Consider the following 16,430-nt stretch of genomic DNA (forward strand, 5'->3'; position numbering starts at 1 on the left):
GACATTCTAATAATCCCTTGCCGGAAATCTGCCAGCCATCGCTATTAGGTACCGTGTAGTGGTATTGGTGGGTCCCACATATGTATCCAACGACACGGATCGAGGGGAGAGAGGCAGCCAAACGACCAATGATCAATTTGGGGGACCCGTGCAGCAGGTACTCCAAGTAAGTTCGATGTGAAGCAAAGCAGCAGCGGACCGGGTAGGGTTCTCCTGAATTAAGGGCCAAGCTTTCCCCGAACATGCAGCCTGAGATTTTTTTTTTTTTTTTTTTTTTTTTTTTTCTTGAATGGAATGTATTTTCTTCTTCGTCCACCTACCTCATTTAAAGGTCGATAGGTTATATTAGTCAAGACGTTAAGGCCAATATTGGAGAAGGGGGTGGGACGTCTTGCCTGCATCGCCTCCCTTCCCGCGCGCGGCCTTTACATATATCCCCTCCTCCTCCAGCTTCCTTGCATCTTTTTTCTTTTGATATCGTTTTTTGTTCTTTTAGCCACTTCAGCTCTTCTTTATCGCTCGTTCAGGTCATTCGTAACCAAAGTCGTCTATATCAACATCACCACCACCATCACCACCAATCATATCACCACCGTCGTCATATCGTATTCAGGTACGTAGTAGTCACGAGTAGTTAGTTGGTGGATTAGTTGTTAGTTGCAATCGGCGGTTGTTGAAGATGAGTTCGCCTTACATGCTTCTGTTTGCCGCCTTGTCTCGACATCTCGTCTATAAACTGTCTATGCCCCTATGGCCATGCGACGTCAGCATCTAGACCTCCTATCCACTTACGCTGTCCTCTCCTTCCGTTTCTCATGATCTATCCCCTTTCGAGCTTGTCAAATCATCGGTTTGCACGCTAGTTCTATAGTCTGGTGCCTGTTCCTTTTTTCGCTGCCAACATCTGCTAGTTGAGATCAGTTGGGCATTTAGCGTCTTCGACTGTCCCTTACTCGAAACCTCCTGTCAAATTTCTCCTCTTCCGCCGCAACCCCATCCCCCTTCACCACCCTCCACAATCACGAACCCTCTATTCTCACCGTAACGTTGCCTGACTTCCCTTTAGATATCGCTTTGTCTGTATTTCGTTCTTTGGCATTTCCTTGTCTCTCTGTCTTGGTACGGAGCTCCGACGCCGGTGGGTAGACGTCGAACCATATGCGTACCTGTTTCCGTGCGTGGTACCGGTGTTGAAGAAGGTTCCGCTAATTTAGCATCGCTGTCTATCAGGCGCTTCGACGCTCCATCGAATCTCCCGGCCTTATTCACTTAAGGTCACTCGCTCGATTACCGTCTTGAGAAGAAGCACGAGGACTCGTGGGTTTCAACGACAAAAGGCTCCCCGATACCCAGAGTTCTCGCTTTCGGGTCCCGCCATACGATAATCATCCTCATTCATCCTCATCAACTGGCTCGACTCAAGCATCGCAGCAGACGTGGTCAAATCCGGAATTCCGTTCCGTCAGTTTTAGAAGCGTACCCCGTCGAGAAGCAGATCCGGATGATACCGAAGCATATGACGAGTTAACGATATACACGCCGACTTTGAACGTTACGAGACCCACGCTGTTGACGACCTAACTTGTAGACGCTTTACTCTAAAGAACCGCAAGCAGCTTCCAACGTCTTACCTCTCTTTGGGATCCCCTTTTCGATCGGGTGCACGAAAACTGAGCTGAGCTTCCCTTTGGTACCTGCACCGGGTCGCCTAGTTTCTCGTTTAGATCAGTTTCTTAATCTTCAGCTTTCACGGATACGTTCGACGCCCTGGGTTATAATATCATTGTAATTTATTCGGCTTTGGATTTCCTTTGCATATATTGCATTTGCAGGCTTTCCCCTAACTACATAAACCCCCCTTTATTCGAAAAAACGATACAACCGCTGTTCAAGACCCGACGACGCCCCTTACAAGTTATAACGGTTCCGCTTCAACGTTGTTCTCCCGTTTTCGATACACCACGACTTTTTTGTTGTCCCATTCAATTTTTTAAAATTTTTTTTTTAATCACGAAAAAAACTCATCTGCATCCTTAACGTTCAGTTTCTAATACACGCTTTCAAAATGGCCCATCCGGACGCCTATTACGAAATGGCGAATAGTCGTTCGCCGAATTCACGACAACCTCAGGTGCAAATCCTCCACCGACAGTCTTCTCGCCAATTTGATCAATACGCCCCCGCTGCCACCATGTACCCTACTGATGATCATGCTGCCCGATACGATGCGGGTCGATACGATACCACCAGGGTTGGTACTCGCTCTGTGAGCTACGGATTCGATAATGCTACAGCTCAGACGTGGAATGCACAATCATTTGGGTCTGTGAATAATACGATGGGCTCCCTCCCTGGTAGAGGTGTTAAGGGTGTCGGCAGGCAGAGGAGTGCATTGCCTACGGTTAGAATAAATTTCTTTGTCGAAATGAGAACGGAAGGGAGTTGCTAACCCGTGAACTATTGTAGACATGGCTCGATAGCACGCAGCTTCCTGGGGTTAACCTTGGAATGGGTGGAATGCCACCACTAGGACCTCAGCCACTTGAGACACGATCTGACGATGATGAGTTGATTCCAACGGCTATTGTTATCAAGAATATCCCGTTTGCTGTCAAGAAGGAGCAGCTCGTCCAATTAATGACTGACCTTGACCTTCCGTTGCCGTATGCCTTCAACTACCATTTTGACAACGGTGTTTTCAGAGGCCTTGCTTTTGCAAACTTTACGACGGCGGAGGAGACAGCAGCTGTCATCAACACCCTGAACCACTTCGAGCTGCAAGGGCGAAAATTGAGGGTTGAGTACAAGAAAATGCTTCCATTGGCTGAACGCGAGAGGATAGAGCGAGAGAAGCGAGAGCGAAGAGGACAGCTCGAAGAGCAGCATAGAGCCCCTGTTGCGCAACAGCAGCTACAACATCAATCTTCTATGCAAAATTTAATGCCGAGCCTTTCTCCTCGACCGTCTTCGTCCTCCGCTCAAACCTCCAAGCAAGGTGCGTAAATCTACCGGTGAAGGCTGAGTTGTTATCGATACTGATCCCTTCAAGATCTAGAAATCGACTTGAACAACCCTCAAACTCTCCAGTTCTACTCTCAACTCCTGCTATTCCGCGACGACCATACTCGAGAGGCTCTCATTTTCCCGCCCACACTATCTCCTTCCCAGCGAAGAATCGTCCATACTCTCGCCCATCACATGTCGCTTGCGCACATCTCGAAAGGATCTGGGGAGACCAGACAAGTACAAGTATTCCGTCATCTTCCGTCGTCCGTTCAGAACATATCGCCTCCTAGCATTGCCACTGTTATACCTGTAGAAACTCAGCAACGAAGGACGTTGGCGAGAGCTACAACGATGGATTTCAGTGAGACTAGGAGTGCAGACGGTGGAGTTGGAATATACTCTACCATTGGCAGACAGGGTGGGTTACTCGATGTCCCAAGCTCTCCTTCCGGAAAAGATGCTCAAAGTAGAAACAATCTTCGAGCAGCCAAATCTTTTGCCGATTTGAGATCTTATACTCCATCTCCGGTGCCCACATCCGCAAGTTTCCCGATTCACCTAAGCCAGAACGCCTTGAAGTACCAGCAACAGCAACAGGCACAAGAATATACGAACGGTTCGTCGACGACACCTAGTCTAACACCGACGGGGTCGAATAATATCAACAGCATCAACGAATCTCTTCTAGTAAACGGTTTGGCCGGCGTATCCCTAGGAGGTAGCCTTGGCATGGGCAGCGGAAGCTTACGTGGAGACCCCCGCGACGCCCGTGGACTCCTCGGATCCGATGGTGGAATGCACGGCGCTATTGGCGGACTCTCACCTTCACAGACAACCTCGACAAGAAATTTCAGTATGGCAACTTATGATGACCAGCGAGACCGAGGGTCTCAGATCCTTCCATCGAGGCAACCACGAGGTCCCGACTCCGAGAGGAGCGTAGGATTCGGCAGAGGCAGTGTCCGACAACCGAGCATGCAGGGTAGGCAGAACAATACTGATCTTGATGGTCAGCAGCAGTCGGTCGAGATCACAGTGGAATAAAGGATTTCCTTTATGATATAAAACAAAAAAAAATGGGTGAAAATGTGGTGTTTGCTTCCTTTTCTTTTTATTCTCGTAGTATATGTGGACTTTTCTTTCTACTCTTTCCTCTTCTTCTTTTTCTTATATCTTATATAGTAGTAACTAGGGCCCTGTGTGCCGCCCGTCCTCCCTTTTTCTATTCTCTGTCGCTGGAACCATGGATGAACGAACGAACGAATGAACGGCCGGAAACATAACCCGGTATAGCATGACGAGACGTTATGATCCTGAGGACGCTTCGTGTCGTTTTCATATATCCGCATAGTCTACCCCCCCACCCCCGCTCGCAGAACTACTGTAGCTTTTAATACCAATTCCTTCCGCTTCATTATCTTTTTTTTCCTACTATACCTTGATCCCCCGTCCCAGGATTCCTTTTCGCGTACATCATTTTCCGTTTCCTCGAATAATATTTGTAAATTCAACAGCAGTATCAAAAAAAGAATGGAAAGCCAAATAAATATTGACCATTCGTTTGCACATGCCGTAGGCTATTATTGGCGAAGTCGTGACTAAAGTTTTGTGCGGCTCAAAAAGCGCGGTTCGATTCCAACCTTTAATTTTCTTGGGTGGGCTCATTCGCTCGACCTTTTCTTTTCTGTTTTCGACATCAACCATTCCGGCTCCCACCTCGACCCACCAGGAACTTCCATCGTTCAATCACTCACGATGGAATTAATCCAGCCAAACGACGAGGTGCTAATACAGTTACCTTCCGAAACCACCAAGTTGGTTAAAATAGTCCCGGACTCGTACGCGCAAATCCATTCCAATCCCAATTAAACCGCACATCTCACTAACGATACCGAAAAATCTTCGTTCAGCATCATCGGCTTAGGCAAATTCGGCTCCTTCCCCGCCAACAGTCTTTTAGGACGTCCATACTACCTAACCTGGAGTATTCTCGACGGTGAAAACTTCGGCCTCGAACCGGTCCCGATCTTAGAACTCAACAGCGAAAAACTCGCTACTCATACTGTCCCTGCTACGTCTTCGGCGGACCCGACAAAGGCTTCTAAAAAGTCAAAGAATACCGATAGTTCTACTCCCAGCGGGGTTGATAGTCCTGGGCTCGCGCTCGAGGATACGGCAATTGGTGTACAAGTTGGCGATGACGGTGAAGAAGACGATGAAGATGTCGCGCTTGATGCCGGGATGTTGGAGCAGGAGTTGGAGAGGGAGCAGAAGTTGTGGGAGGCTGAGATGAAGAATAATCGGGATATCAGAGACGATCAGACGGCGCAGAGTATGACTTGGCAGGAGATCGAGAAGTTGAAGAAGAGTGGTGGTACAGGTAGTGGAAAGGTCTCTTGATTCTACAATCACTTTCTTTTTTCTTCCCTTTCCTCTTCAAACTACCCTTTTCTTGACAAACTTGGTTGATTGATATTGCATAATATCAATTGGCGGGGAGGGTTTGGTTGTTTTTGGATACATGCTAACCATGGACCAACTAACAGGAAATCATCGCGCGACTGCTCCAATCCCATGCGTACATTGACAAAAAGACCGCCTTCTCTCTAGCGAAATATACAAAGAGGAAAACCAACAAATACCTCAAACGTATCAGAGTTATCCCCGCCGATGTACCGAATTTTACACACTACTTGATCACACAGAAGGAACCGCTCAAGATGTTGGAGATCAGAGATGAAGCCATGGGTCTGATGATGAGCTGGGCTGACGTCAAGTGGGGTGGACGGTACCTTGTTATCGACGACACAGGTGGATTGGTAGTCGCCGCTATGGCCGAGAGGATGGGATTACTGGCGGGAGAAGATGCAAGGGCACCTAAGAAAGTTTTGAGTGCGAGGAAACGGAAGAGGGATGAGACGGATGACGGCAAAGATGCGAAAGAAGAAGGAGAAGCCCCGGTCCCTCAAGCCGAAGCCAGCGAGGCTCCGGAAACCACAGAGGTAGCAGCACGGAAGGAAGCCAACGACCATCCCTACAATACCCCCATAAAACCCAAAACCGGCTACGAACAGACCACAGTCCCGAATTCAAACACTATCACAGTTTTACACACCCAAGACCAACCGAACCTCTCCCTCCTCCGTCCCTTCAATTTCGATACCGCCAATCTCATCAACACTACCACCCACCCGCTATCAACCCACCTTCTATCCCTCTCATACCTTCAACTGCTTTCCCCGGAGTCAGACGTAACCCTCGAACGTCCGCCGGTAATCCCAGACCCCGTCTTACGTACCCTCAAGTCCGTAAAACGCTCAAACTACCACCGAAAATGCCGTCGTCAGGAAAGATTACTAAACATCGTCTCCTCTACCCGTCGCGGAGGCTTCGACGGCGCAATTATCGCCACGGGGATGGAACTTAGCGGTGTTATAAACACTGTTACTCCGTTACTAAAGGGTAGCGGGCAATTAGTAATCTACTCCCCTTCCGTCGAACCTTTATCGGAAGTAGTAGATTGGTGCAGTACTCTCCGCAGAACAGAATTTATGCGTATCAAAAAGGACTCGGAGGCTTCATCTGAAGCTTCGGGTACATCTTCAACGCAGCCCCAACTCCACACTCTAGACCCGGATAATACGAACCCTGATATCGACCCCGCTACATTGGAAACGTTGAAATCGTTACCAAAGTTACCGGCTCATACCTCAGATGAATACTTCCCGATCGATCCCACGAATTTGCTGGCACCGACGATCCATACCAGTCGTGTGAGGACTTTTCAGGCGTTGCCGGGAAGGACTCATCCGTTGATGACCAGTAGAGGAGGGAGTGAAGGGTATGTGTTGCATGCTACGAAGGTGTTTCCGATATTGGAGGGGAAAGTGGAGGCCAGAGGGAAGTTTGGGAGTAGGAAGAAGGGTGGTGGGGAGAGAAGTGGTGGTGGTGGGAAGAAGGAGAAGGCGAAGGCGAGTGCAAAGTTGAATGGGAAGAAGGAGGATGTGATGGAAGTTGATAATATTGAATGAATGGTAGGGTTAGGGAGCCTTAGAGGGTAGAGGTTATATCGATCACAAGAGATATAGAAGGGCGGGCTTTGGTTTCATAAATATTTGCCCGTAGAGTGGTGGATATAGACTGATATGTAAGAACTAGCTTGGTTGTAGCCTTGTACTATTAAGTAGTATAGTATCATTGTAAATCTACAGATGTTGGCTTGGAGGAAGTAAACATGTAGAAGCAATTATCGTTGGAGCCAGTGGCCATTTAGAAGGAAGATATCAAAAGATGTACGTATTTGGTACCCAGTTGTATGATACATCTATGCAAAAACCCAATTTACAGGCAAACAAAAATGAACACGAACTCCGAAGTTCAAAGAGAAAAAAACCCATCTTCTGCTTTTTGAACTCACGAATTATAATCTCGCTACACGCTAGAGACTCGACCATCCATAAGCTAATGTCAGTAATCAAAAAGCAAAAAAAAAAGAAAAGAAACCCTAAACGCCATAATAAACTCCTGATAGTACCATATTCTCCCCATCATCATCAAGGACCTTGGTAAGACAAGCGTGAAAGAGTATTAGTAAACATTTAAAAAGATGAAGGAAAACAAAAGTATGTGGACGTGCCAATGTCACGAAGGAGAGCCAAGGTCAATATGCATCATCGTCGATGAAAATCGTCAATTCTCCGTTGAACTCCAATGCTTCATTGCATTCTTTTTCCCAAACTTAACCCATTGTTTCAAAGTCCGTCGAAATTTTCGAATGGTGGACTACATTATCGAACATTTCTTGTCTTCTTCGCCTCCCACAGATTGCCCACCGGGTTTTCTCCCACGAGCAGCGCCGGGGTACTGGGAGCTGGAACTTTGTCCGTACAGTGAGTTCATTTGGGAATAAGCAGTGGTTTGCCCTGGACGAGAGAAGCTTCCAACACCCTCAGAGCTGTGTGTGGGGAACGAAGAATGGCGGCCGAGGCTACCCGGTCCTGGAGCGTCGGCCTGTGGAAGAAAAGCCGTCGGATTGGGATCCGCTGCTGCGTAAGGAGGCGGAATCTCTTCCCCAGTTGCATTGTTTGCAGCATTCCGGAGCTCCTGGGCCTGTCGACCGGCTGGACGGGGCGGTTGGGCGGGACGGTGGCTAGTGGAGTTTGATCTCGGTCGAAGACCCGTTGGTGGTGGTTGCGATGAAACAAGAGATCTTACTGGTGGCTGGTTTGCAATTGCGAGGTTTTGAATGCGAGCAGGGTTCAGGTTCTGTCGGTTTTGCTGGGTTCTGGCGGCTCGCTCCTCTTCCTCTTGTTGCAAATGAATGGCCAAGGCGAGGTCATAGTCGGCCGTATCCCCTGCATCAGGAGGGACAATAGGTGCCGTCTCTGGGGGGATTAATGACTGCACTGGACGTCTCTGGGTTGAAAGGCCTGGAGGTGGGCCTAGACTGCTTCGCCTTGGTTGGATCTGCGGCTGCCAACCACCATCGCCTCTATTCGGATCTAAAATGTTGTCGGACTGCCTTTGAGATACATTGTTGTTTCCGTGGCCATGCCCAACTGGCCTAAAATCTCCCGAAAAATATTCACCATCTCTTCCGGACGCGTCCACTAAGCTCTCCCAAACAATCTCTTCGTAAGAAGCGTAACCGCTGTCTGTGACCAAGGTGTAGAGGTCTCCGGTTCGCTGGTGCTTGTAAAGGGTGCTGAAATGGTCATTTCGGAAAAAGATACTCCAGCTTCCAGGTGCGAGTTTCGTTTGCAAAATACTCAATCCGTATGCAGTCATCTGTGTTCCTGTAGCTTCGAGGAAGTCCTGGATTTCATGTGCCTTTGCTACAATTTCGTTATCTTCCGGGGATATTGGTTCGCCTCTCGATCCTTTTTCAAGAATGAACTGTTGTTGAAGTATTATGTCCTGAGCCTTCTCAAAGTCTCTTGCGTGCTGAACTAATACCGGGAACATTGGCGATGTAGGGGCAGGGAGCCATCCGTGGACGAGGGGAATGTTGAATGCTGAGTAAAGGATGAGCTCTCGCGTTTGTTCGAAATCGCCAGGTTTAGGCTGTGGGAGAGGACGATTCTCGTGAACGTTTCTACTTCTCAGGAAATCATCTGCCGAAATTTGGTCGTTAACGAACTTCGGATTTACATTCATTCCCGTGCGAAGCCCCAGCAAGAACTTGAACAGCTCGGACAAGTCTCCCGTCCATGACCCTGTCAAAACGAGCTCTTCGCAGACAACGTTAAGAAGAAGCTCTAGTGAGAGGGTCTCCCGAATGCGAAGTCCTTCTGAGAGCACCAATGTTTCTCGAGAAAGCGACAGAACGTTTACAAGCGCGATCAGTGGACATGGCCCATTTTCATTTTGAATGAGTATCGACGATTGTGCAAGTTTGTTCGTAGCAGGATTTAGGAAACGAATGTGTTTGATTTGGTAAGTTTCCAGAGGGATCGTTGGTTGTATTACTCCCGCTGTACCGGACTGAGTGGGAGGCTCTGAGGTGACTGGGATCGGTGCTTGTGAGCTGAGGTCAATTTCCTTGTCGGTTCCGGTTTCCTTTATGTCGGCATCTAATAAGCTCGGCTGTGGATCACCGTGAGGGATCTTCGGCGGCGTCGGTGGCTTGGGTGGGAACGGAACATCGCTAAATGGGTCCGACTCGGCAAACTGTGCGACTGCCGGCTGGAAAGGCTGTGGAATAGCTTGTGGGACAGGTTGAGGGATCGGCTGTTGGAGTGGCTGATGAATGGGCGGGACAGGATACTGTAACGGTAGCTGGATGGGTTGCTGTTGGACAGGTGGCGGCTGTGTGACTTGCACGCTCGGTTGCTGGGCAATGACGCCTCTTCCGCGATGGAATTCGTTCTCGAGCTGCTCTTCTAGCGACAGATGCGGCTTACCAGGGGTCGGCGAACCCCCACTGGAGGATACTGGTGATTCCCACCATTCAGGGCTCTTTGTCGGTTCTGTAGGCTGTATTTCGCCGACGAAAGGATCTGTCTTCGGTTTTTTGTCGCCATCCATAGGGAAGATGCCATCTTGGGATGTAGAGATTGGGTAAAGCGGCTGCGAGACGACATTTCCAATGGCAGAGACAGAGTTACTTCTGGGTGCTGTTGCATGGCAACTACTGGGAGGAGTGGGCATGAAGCCATTCGAAGAATCCAAATTTTGGGTAGAAGCTGAAAGATATGGAGCCGTGCCGGGATGGCCTGTTGTGGCGCCAGCACTCGTTGACAGGTATGAAGATTGACCTAGATTACATAACGTTAACATCTGAACAGCAAAACTAGTTGAAACTTGAAGACAAACGAACCTGGATAACTTCCATCGCTCTGACCTGTACGTTGCTTCTGAAGCTGCCTGTACGGATTATGATCAGGCAAAGAATCCTGAAGAGGCTGGACGTTGAAAGCCCCGGCGGTGGACATTGGAGCGGGCGCCTGCGGCTGCTGCAACAACTGCGACTGGTTTGAAGGGACGGAGGTTGGAGGAGGTATGGTTGCGCTACTCTCATCGACAGGACCGTCGAAGGGATCCCCGACGGCCCCTTGTGGAATTCGTTCAAAGGTGACCATTTGTCGACAGGAATATGGTCGGAGTGGTGGTGATGATGGTTGATGCGATGGGGTTGGGGGAAGGAGAGCGTAAATGTGTTGCGGTGGTAATTTAATTGATATCACTAAATTAAGCAGAGCAGAAAAGTATCGACGGCAGGATACTAAGACGTAACGCAAGTTAGACGTTACCCAAGTACTTAGTACCAAGGTACTTTCTATGAAGTTGAAGTCACACAGAAGAAAAGAAGGATAGAACAGGCAGATGTCCAGTTCGATCGAAATGGGAAGAGAAGAGAAGCTGGAAGGCTGGAAGGATTGCGCCGAGTCTTGGCCTTCTCTGCCTGGTCCTTCGCGGAAGCTGTTTACCAGCAGCCGGCCGACGGGCATCAGTTGACCCCGGGAAATTTATAGGCTGTGCAGAATACTACCTGTACTCGATATATTCTCTACCAGTATATACGAACGGCAGCCTGATTAATTCTAGAATTATAATCGGACAGCGCTGTTGGAGTTAGTTAGACGGTCAAAAATAAAAGCGGTGAGCACGGTATCCAGCCATTTCTAGGAATGTATTATCTTATATTCCGTTCAATGCGATGCAATCAAGCAGATGCAGAGCATACGTAACCGACCATGTGCAGACGCTGCGACGCAACCAATTGGAGACAGGTGAACGCGTATTGCTGGGATCCATGCGCCACAGCGATGGCATGGCAGTGGCAACTTTAAACTGATAAATAGCATCTGTACGAGTTACGCTACGTCTTAGACATTCACGTGGTCTAAACCATCTTCTCATCTAGATCTATGGCAATTTGAAACTGACACAAGCTGATATGAAGAGGAGACAACGACAAAGAAGAGCATAATATTATGCAATCGGTATGTCGACAATGCAATGGCTCTTCCGACAGGATAATAGAATGTGTGGATTAGTCAGCTTGACATGTTGGATTTTAAACTCGCCAACGCAGATGGTTGTCTTCTGGCTGGGGTTGTCTTACCCCAGCTCAGAATATTACTAGTCTCGTATCTACCTAAGTACTTAATAGCTTAGTATTATTGAAAGTTGTTCTGGAGCAGGAGAGGTTCATTACGAAAGTCTCTCGCTTTAGTTTGGGAAGCTCAAAACTCTAGTCTAAGACGCCTAAAGCAATCGTCTGCTACTCTTTTAAGGTTTCTTTTGAAATAACATCCGTCTTGTTCCTTATCAACAACTTTATAAGTGTAGGAAGTTCTAGCGAGAACTGTAGGTACTGTAACGAAGTTGCAGCAGCATGAGGAATTAAGAGCAGAAGCAGCTAGTGGGAGCAGCTGGAGCAGTGCTAGCGCTGCAAATGATCATTGGAGAAGCCCAGGCTGTCAGAAGTATATGAAGCTATAATACTGACCGTGGCCACTACCCCGACACAGGCCTTGTTATAGCTGGAGGAAAAACCACACGGACAACACAAAGAAACAGGTCCCGAATAAGGCACCACCCCGTTTTAGCAGCAACAACTCTTTCGCACATATGATTATCGGCTACGAATCCAGAAGCCTTAATTAAGGTCCTTTACAGTTTTATTTCCTGTATTGTTTACATTTTTTCACTGCCTTATATCCTTTGTTGTTTGTCTATTTGAACGCCTGTACTCGCTATTGTGTGTTTAGAAATCAAGCAATAATTTAAATATCAATCTATATGCACACTAACATCCATTGTTTTGTGATAGTTGAAAATTATTTTGATATTTTAAACTAGACTTATCAAGTTCCTTAATACCAATCACAAAAACACTACACTTATCCTAGGTTTCCTAATTAGAATTCCCAAAATAGCCTAACATCTTTGGCCAATCATTTCTCAATTTAAATATTTAAGTCTCAATAGGGAAGTATGTATGTAATAAATAAATAAGTTATGGGTAGAAGGTCTAACTCCAATTAAAGATAATTGGTTCAGTAGATTAATGAATAATTTGACCAATGGAGTTACGAGTCAGACTGAGAACTGCCATTTTTTACTAGATCTTATATACATGATGAAGCTTCAAACAATAGGAGATACTGGGGGTTGACGTCCTTGGTAGAGGTCTATGAACCTATATAGTCCTGTCGACTATATGTCAAGGCTTTGTCGTGGCAAACTGGTAGAGCGGACTGGGTACTCAAACTTTTAATTTGCGGGAGACTGACGCTATGGCGTTGACTGTGGCGAGGGTCAAAGGGTGGTCCTTGCCCAAAGCCTTTTCCCTGCCAACTAAAGCTCTCTGATATTGTTCAAGAGCCTCGTCGTACTTGCCTTGGTTCTTGAGGACTGATCCTATGTTGTGGATTGTGGTGAGAGTGTCCGGGTGGTCCTTGCCCAAAGCCTTTTCCCTGCCAACTAGAGCTCTCTGATATTGTTTAAGAGCCTCGTCGTACTTGCCTTGGTTCTTGAGGACTGATCCTATGTTGTGGATTGTGGCGAGGGTCAAAGGGTGGTCCTTGCCCAAAACCTTTTCTGTGCCAACTAGAGCTCTTTGATATTGTTTAAGAGCTTCGTCGTACTTGCCTTGGTTCTTGAGGACTGATCCTATGTTGTAAATAGTGGCGAGGGTGTCTGGGTAATCTTTGCCCAAAACCTTTTTTATACCAACTAGAGCTCTTTGATATTGTTTAAGAGTCTCGTCGTACTTGCCTTGGTTCTCGAGGACTGACCCTATATTGTGGATTGTGGCGAAGATGTCTGAGTGGTCCTTGCCCAAAGCCTTTTCTATGCCAACTAGAGCTCTTTGATATTGTTTAAGAGCCTCGTCGTACTTGCCTTGGTTCTGGAGGATTGATCCTATGTTGTGGATTATAGTAAGGGTGTCCGGGTGGTCCTTGCCCAAAGCCTTTTCCCTGCCAACTAGAGCTTTCTGATATTGTTTAAGAGCCTCCTCGTACTTGCCTTGGTGATAGAAGACTAAACCTATGTTGTCGAAAGCCTGGAGTGTGTCTTCCACACTAGTACTCTGCTCAAGGACCTCGTCGAATCTATATTCTAAATACTTGCAAAGGGTCTCCGCATGCCCCAAGATCCTCCTTTCTCCTCGTCCGTCCCATTTTTTGCTCGATCGCGAGAGCTCCTCTCGCCGAAGTGTTTTCCCGATGATTCTAACAGCACTCCCTATAGCCTGCAAACGATCTGAATCGTCCCCGCGTTCTCGCGTCCAGTTATGCATAATAGAGTGAACAGAAAATGCTCCCGATTGATTTCTATTAATTAGCGAGTACGAAGCGAGAAGCGAGAATCTACTCTTCTCTATATAACATGTTAGCGTATCATATCAATGATATGGCGGGCACAATGAATAAAAAATCATATACATGTATCATCTAAAATTGGTTCTACTCATGCATGCATATTTCGCTAGCCACAACCTTCACTCATCCAAACCTCACTAGTCACAGAGATTTTGCCATAGTAAATCCAACTTAGGATTTTTTGAATCGAATTAGTGGTCTATACGTCTACCAGCCAGCTATCCAACTACCTGCCTGACCACCACCACCACCTTGCTGGCCGGTGGACAGGTTGGTAGGCCGGTAGTACTATAGCACACAGGCAAGCTGTACATGCAGTAGGCAAGTTACTAATTCAGAGTTTTTTTTAAGTTGGATTTACTGTGGGACGTGATTGTGGCTTTGCAAATTTGGATGAGCATACAGCTTTTGTGCATGTAAATGTCCTTTTTCGTTTTGGAACGCTATGAATGAATCTCGGTGAATAAGCTTACGTTGAATTTGAAATTCTGCATCGGATCGCTCATCCTCCCACAAAGTCTCGAAGATCTCGTTCGGGTTCAAATACGCACAAGTAAGCAACAACGACGCCGCTTCCTCGTTCTGCTTTTGGATTTCCAAAAAGGACACCTCCCAAGTCGTCACAGATGTATCTTCTCGATAGGCCCACCCAATCTTTGGTATTTTAGTCTGCGCCTCCTTGAAAACCTTATCGTAGTATTGCAGATACTCGCTCACAGGAATATTCAGTTCGTGGATGAAACAACCCGCGTGACTAATCGCGAGCGGCATGAAGCCTAACTTTTCGACTACTGCCATCGCATGCTTAACCTCGCTTTCTGTGGAATTCCGCTGTGCCAGCTGTAACAAAAGCTTGATTGCACTCTCTCTATCCAAACCGTCCAAGTTCACCTGTTTAGCGAGGTGAAGAAATTCTGGTCGACGGCTAGTCACGAGGATACACCCGTTGTACCTTGGAAAGTAGTTGCTAATCGCGAAGGTTAGGTCGTCTGCATTGTCGAAGATTAACAACCACTTGTGATTACCAGGTAACTTGAACCACCTGAACAGGGCAGATTGAATATCATTGATGGTTTTAGGGTCGGAGCTGATCTTGCCATCTCTGTCTATTAGATTCGGGATACTGAAGTTTGCGCCAATGGTTCTGTAGTTGGAGGATTCGGGCCAGAATGCTCTCGCTTGCTCCTCAACAATTTGCTGCATAATGTTCACGAACGAGGTCCGAATGGCTTCTTCAGTCGCGGCCGATACCCAAAAGATTGCAGTAAATCGACGGCTTTCATGACAAGCGTAAGCGTACTCAAGAGCGGTCTGAGTTTTCCCCATCCCGCCGGTACCAGTGAGCGCAAAGACAGAAGCACTACTTCGGGCTGATTCTGAGAAATATTTATTGATGACCGCCAGCCTTCCCTTCTACCAGTGAAATTACAATTCCGGGGGAAGGGCAGGTCAAGAGAAACATCATAGTTATTATTTTTTATTTTTGTCGGTTCCTTGCCTGGGTTAATATTAAAAATATGCCTAACCCAAGATTTAGTGATGATAAAAAGCGACTATCAAGATATGGTTGGTGTGAGTGTCCTTACCCATGGTTAACTCCTGCCTGCATGAATATCCGATTTCCTTCGTTGTTTAATGTATTATGAACTATCGGTTCTCTGTTACCAGGGTCCATGTTGCTTATTGGTTCACCTGGATCGGTCTAGTAAATCGAGTCTTAGAACGATAATAGTGTTCTCCTTTGAAAATCGATCGAGTTCTAGAATATAAAAAAATTTATACTTTCGGGAGTCGTATGCTTATCTATTATTCCCCGCGCGATAACGAGGCTGTTGGTTTACCCCTCTAAAACAAACCAGGTGACATGGCTGAAGCCGCGTTATGCGCGCCAGGCACCTATTGAAAGGATATACATAGCACTCTTTCATGTAAATATGCATGAATTAAAAGGCTAAAAGGAGTGCCACGTATAGATACCGGCGATTTTTCTGTCCCTATATTTGCATCTCACAATAACATATAACAGGAGCCGAGTGGGTATAAATAATATATCTCATGACAAGGTTGCGCTCAAGAAACTCGCAACTATGCATGTCCGAGATCAGATCACTGAGCGGGATACTCCTCCATGTTATTAATACATTATCAAGAATGTATTGTATGATAGCCTATCTATACCGACTTCCATTTAATTTCCGCCTACGATATAGCTTAATTAAGCGTTTTACAACAGCAACGCACGTATTTATCAGTATCACCAATTCTCATCTGAAAACCCTTCTGATCAAAATTGCACATTTATATCCTTAACGCTCCTTTGTTCGAATACCTTTTAGCCGAGGCGGTTGAATCCAGGCGTTCGGTAGGCCTTTTCACAGCTGAAGGCTAGATAGGTAGGACACTATATCGATTCAGAGTTCTTAGCGTACCGAGAGAAACCGTTTGTTTTGAACCAGAGTGTAGGCTTCTAGGCTTTCTTTCATTCGATATCCAAAATAAGGAGGCTGCCAACATGGGCCGGTCCAAAGTGTTCTTTGCGGTGTCCTCGACCACATCCAATCCCCCCTAACAGGGTAGCTCAGTGACCGTTAA

At 47.0% G+C, this 16,430-nt stretch overlaps 4 protein-coding genes across 5 annotated transcripts; 2 read left to right on the forward strand and 2 right to left on the reverse strand.

Moving 5' to 3' along the window:
* Positions 1-2,065: 2,065 nt before the first annotated feature.
* Positions 2,066-4,050, forward strand: DFL_002597 (uncharacterized protein; the record flags this gene model as incomplete). 2 transcript variants are annotated; one of them, XM_067631405.1, is made up of 4 exons in its annotated part: positions 2,066-2,401; positions 2,467-2,995; positions 3,050-3,424; positions 3,494-4,050. In XM_067631405.1, 4 exons carry the CDS (start codon positions 2,066-2,068, stop codon positions 4,048-4,050), a joined length of 1,797 nt encoding a protein of 598 aa, XP_067493954.1. The 2 variants fall into 2 exon arrangements, with proteins under 2 accessions (XP_067493954.1, XP_067493955.1); XM_067631406.1 differs by having other exon boundaries at positions 3,056-3,424.
* Positions 4,051-4,761: 711 nt separating this feature from the next.
* DFL_002598 (uncharacterized protein) lies at positions 4,762-7,037 on the forward strand (the record flags this gene model as incomplete). Its single annotated transcript, XM_067631407.1, has 3 exons — positions 4,762-4,844; positions 4,917-5,397; positions 5,553-7,037. The coding sequence occupies 3 exons, from the start codon at positions 4,762-4,764 to the stop codon at positions 7,035-7,037; spliced, it is 2,049 nt and encodes a 682-aa protein (XP_067493956.1).
* Positions 7,038-7,788: 751 nt separating this feature from the next.
* Positions 7,789-10,586, reverse strand: DFL_002599 (uncharacterized protein; the record flags this gene model as incomplete). The annotated part of the gene is made up of 2 exons (XM_067631408.1): positions 7,789-10,262; positions 10,325-10,586. The coding sequence occupies 2 exons, from the start codon at positions 10,584-10,586 to the stop codon at positions 7,789-7,791; spliced, it is 2,736 nt and encodes a 911-aa protein (XP_067493957.1).
* Positions 10,587-12,718: 2,132 nt separating this feature from the next.
* On the reverse strand, positions 12,719-15,513 carry DFL_002600 (uncharacterized protein; the record flags this gene model as incomplete). Its single annotated transcript, XM_067631411.1, has 6 exons — positions 12,719-13,836; positions 14,312-14,706; positions 14,772-14,805; positions 14,864-15,208; positions 15,268-15,359; positions 15,425-15,513. The coding sequence occupies 6 exons, from the start codon at positions 15,511-15,513 to the stop codon at positions 12,719-12,721; spliced, it is 2,073 nt and encodes a 690-aa protein (XP_067493958.1).
* Positions 15,514-16,430: the final 917 nt, after the last annotated feature.

The sequence above is a fragment of the Arthrobotrys flagrans genome (assembly GCF_004000055.1).
Source record: "Arthrobotrys flagrans strain CBS H-5679 chromosome Unknown unitig_3, whole genome shotgun sequence".
In the NCBI taxonomy this organism is placed as follows: domain Eukaryota; kingdom Fungi; phylum Ascomycota; class Orbiliomycetes; order Orbiliales; family Orbiliaceae; genus Arthrobotrys; species Arthrobotrys flagrans.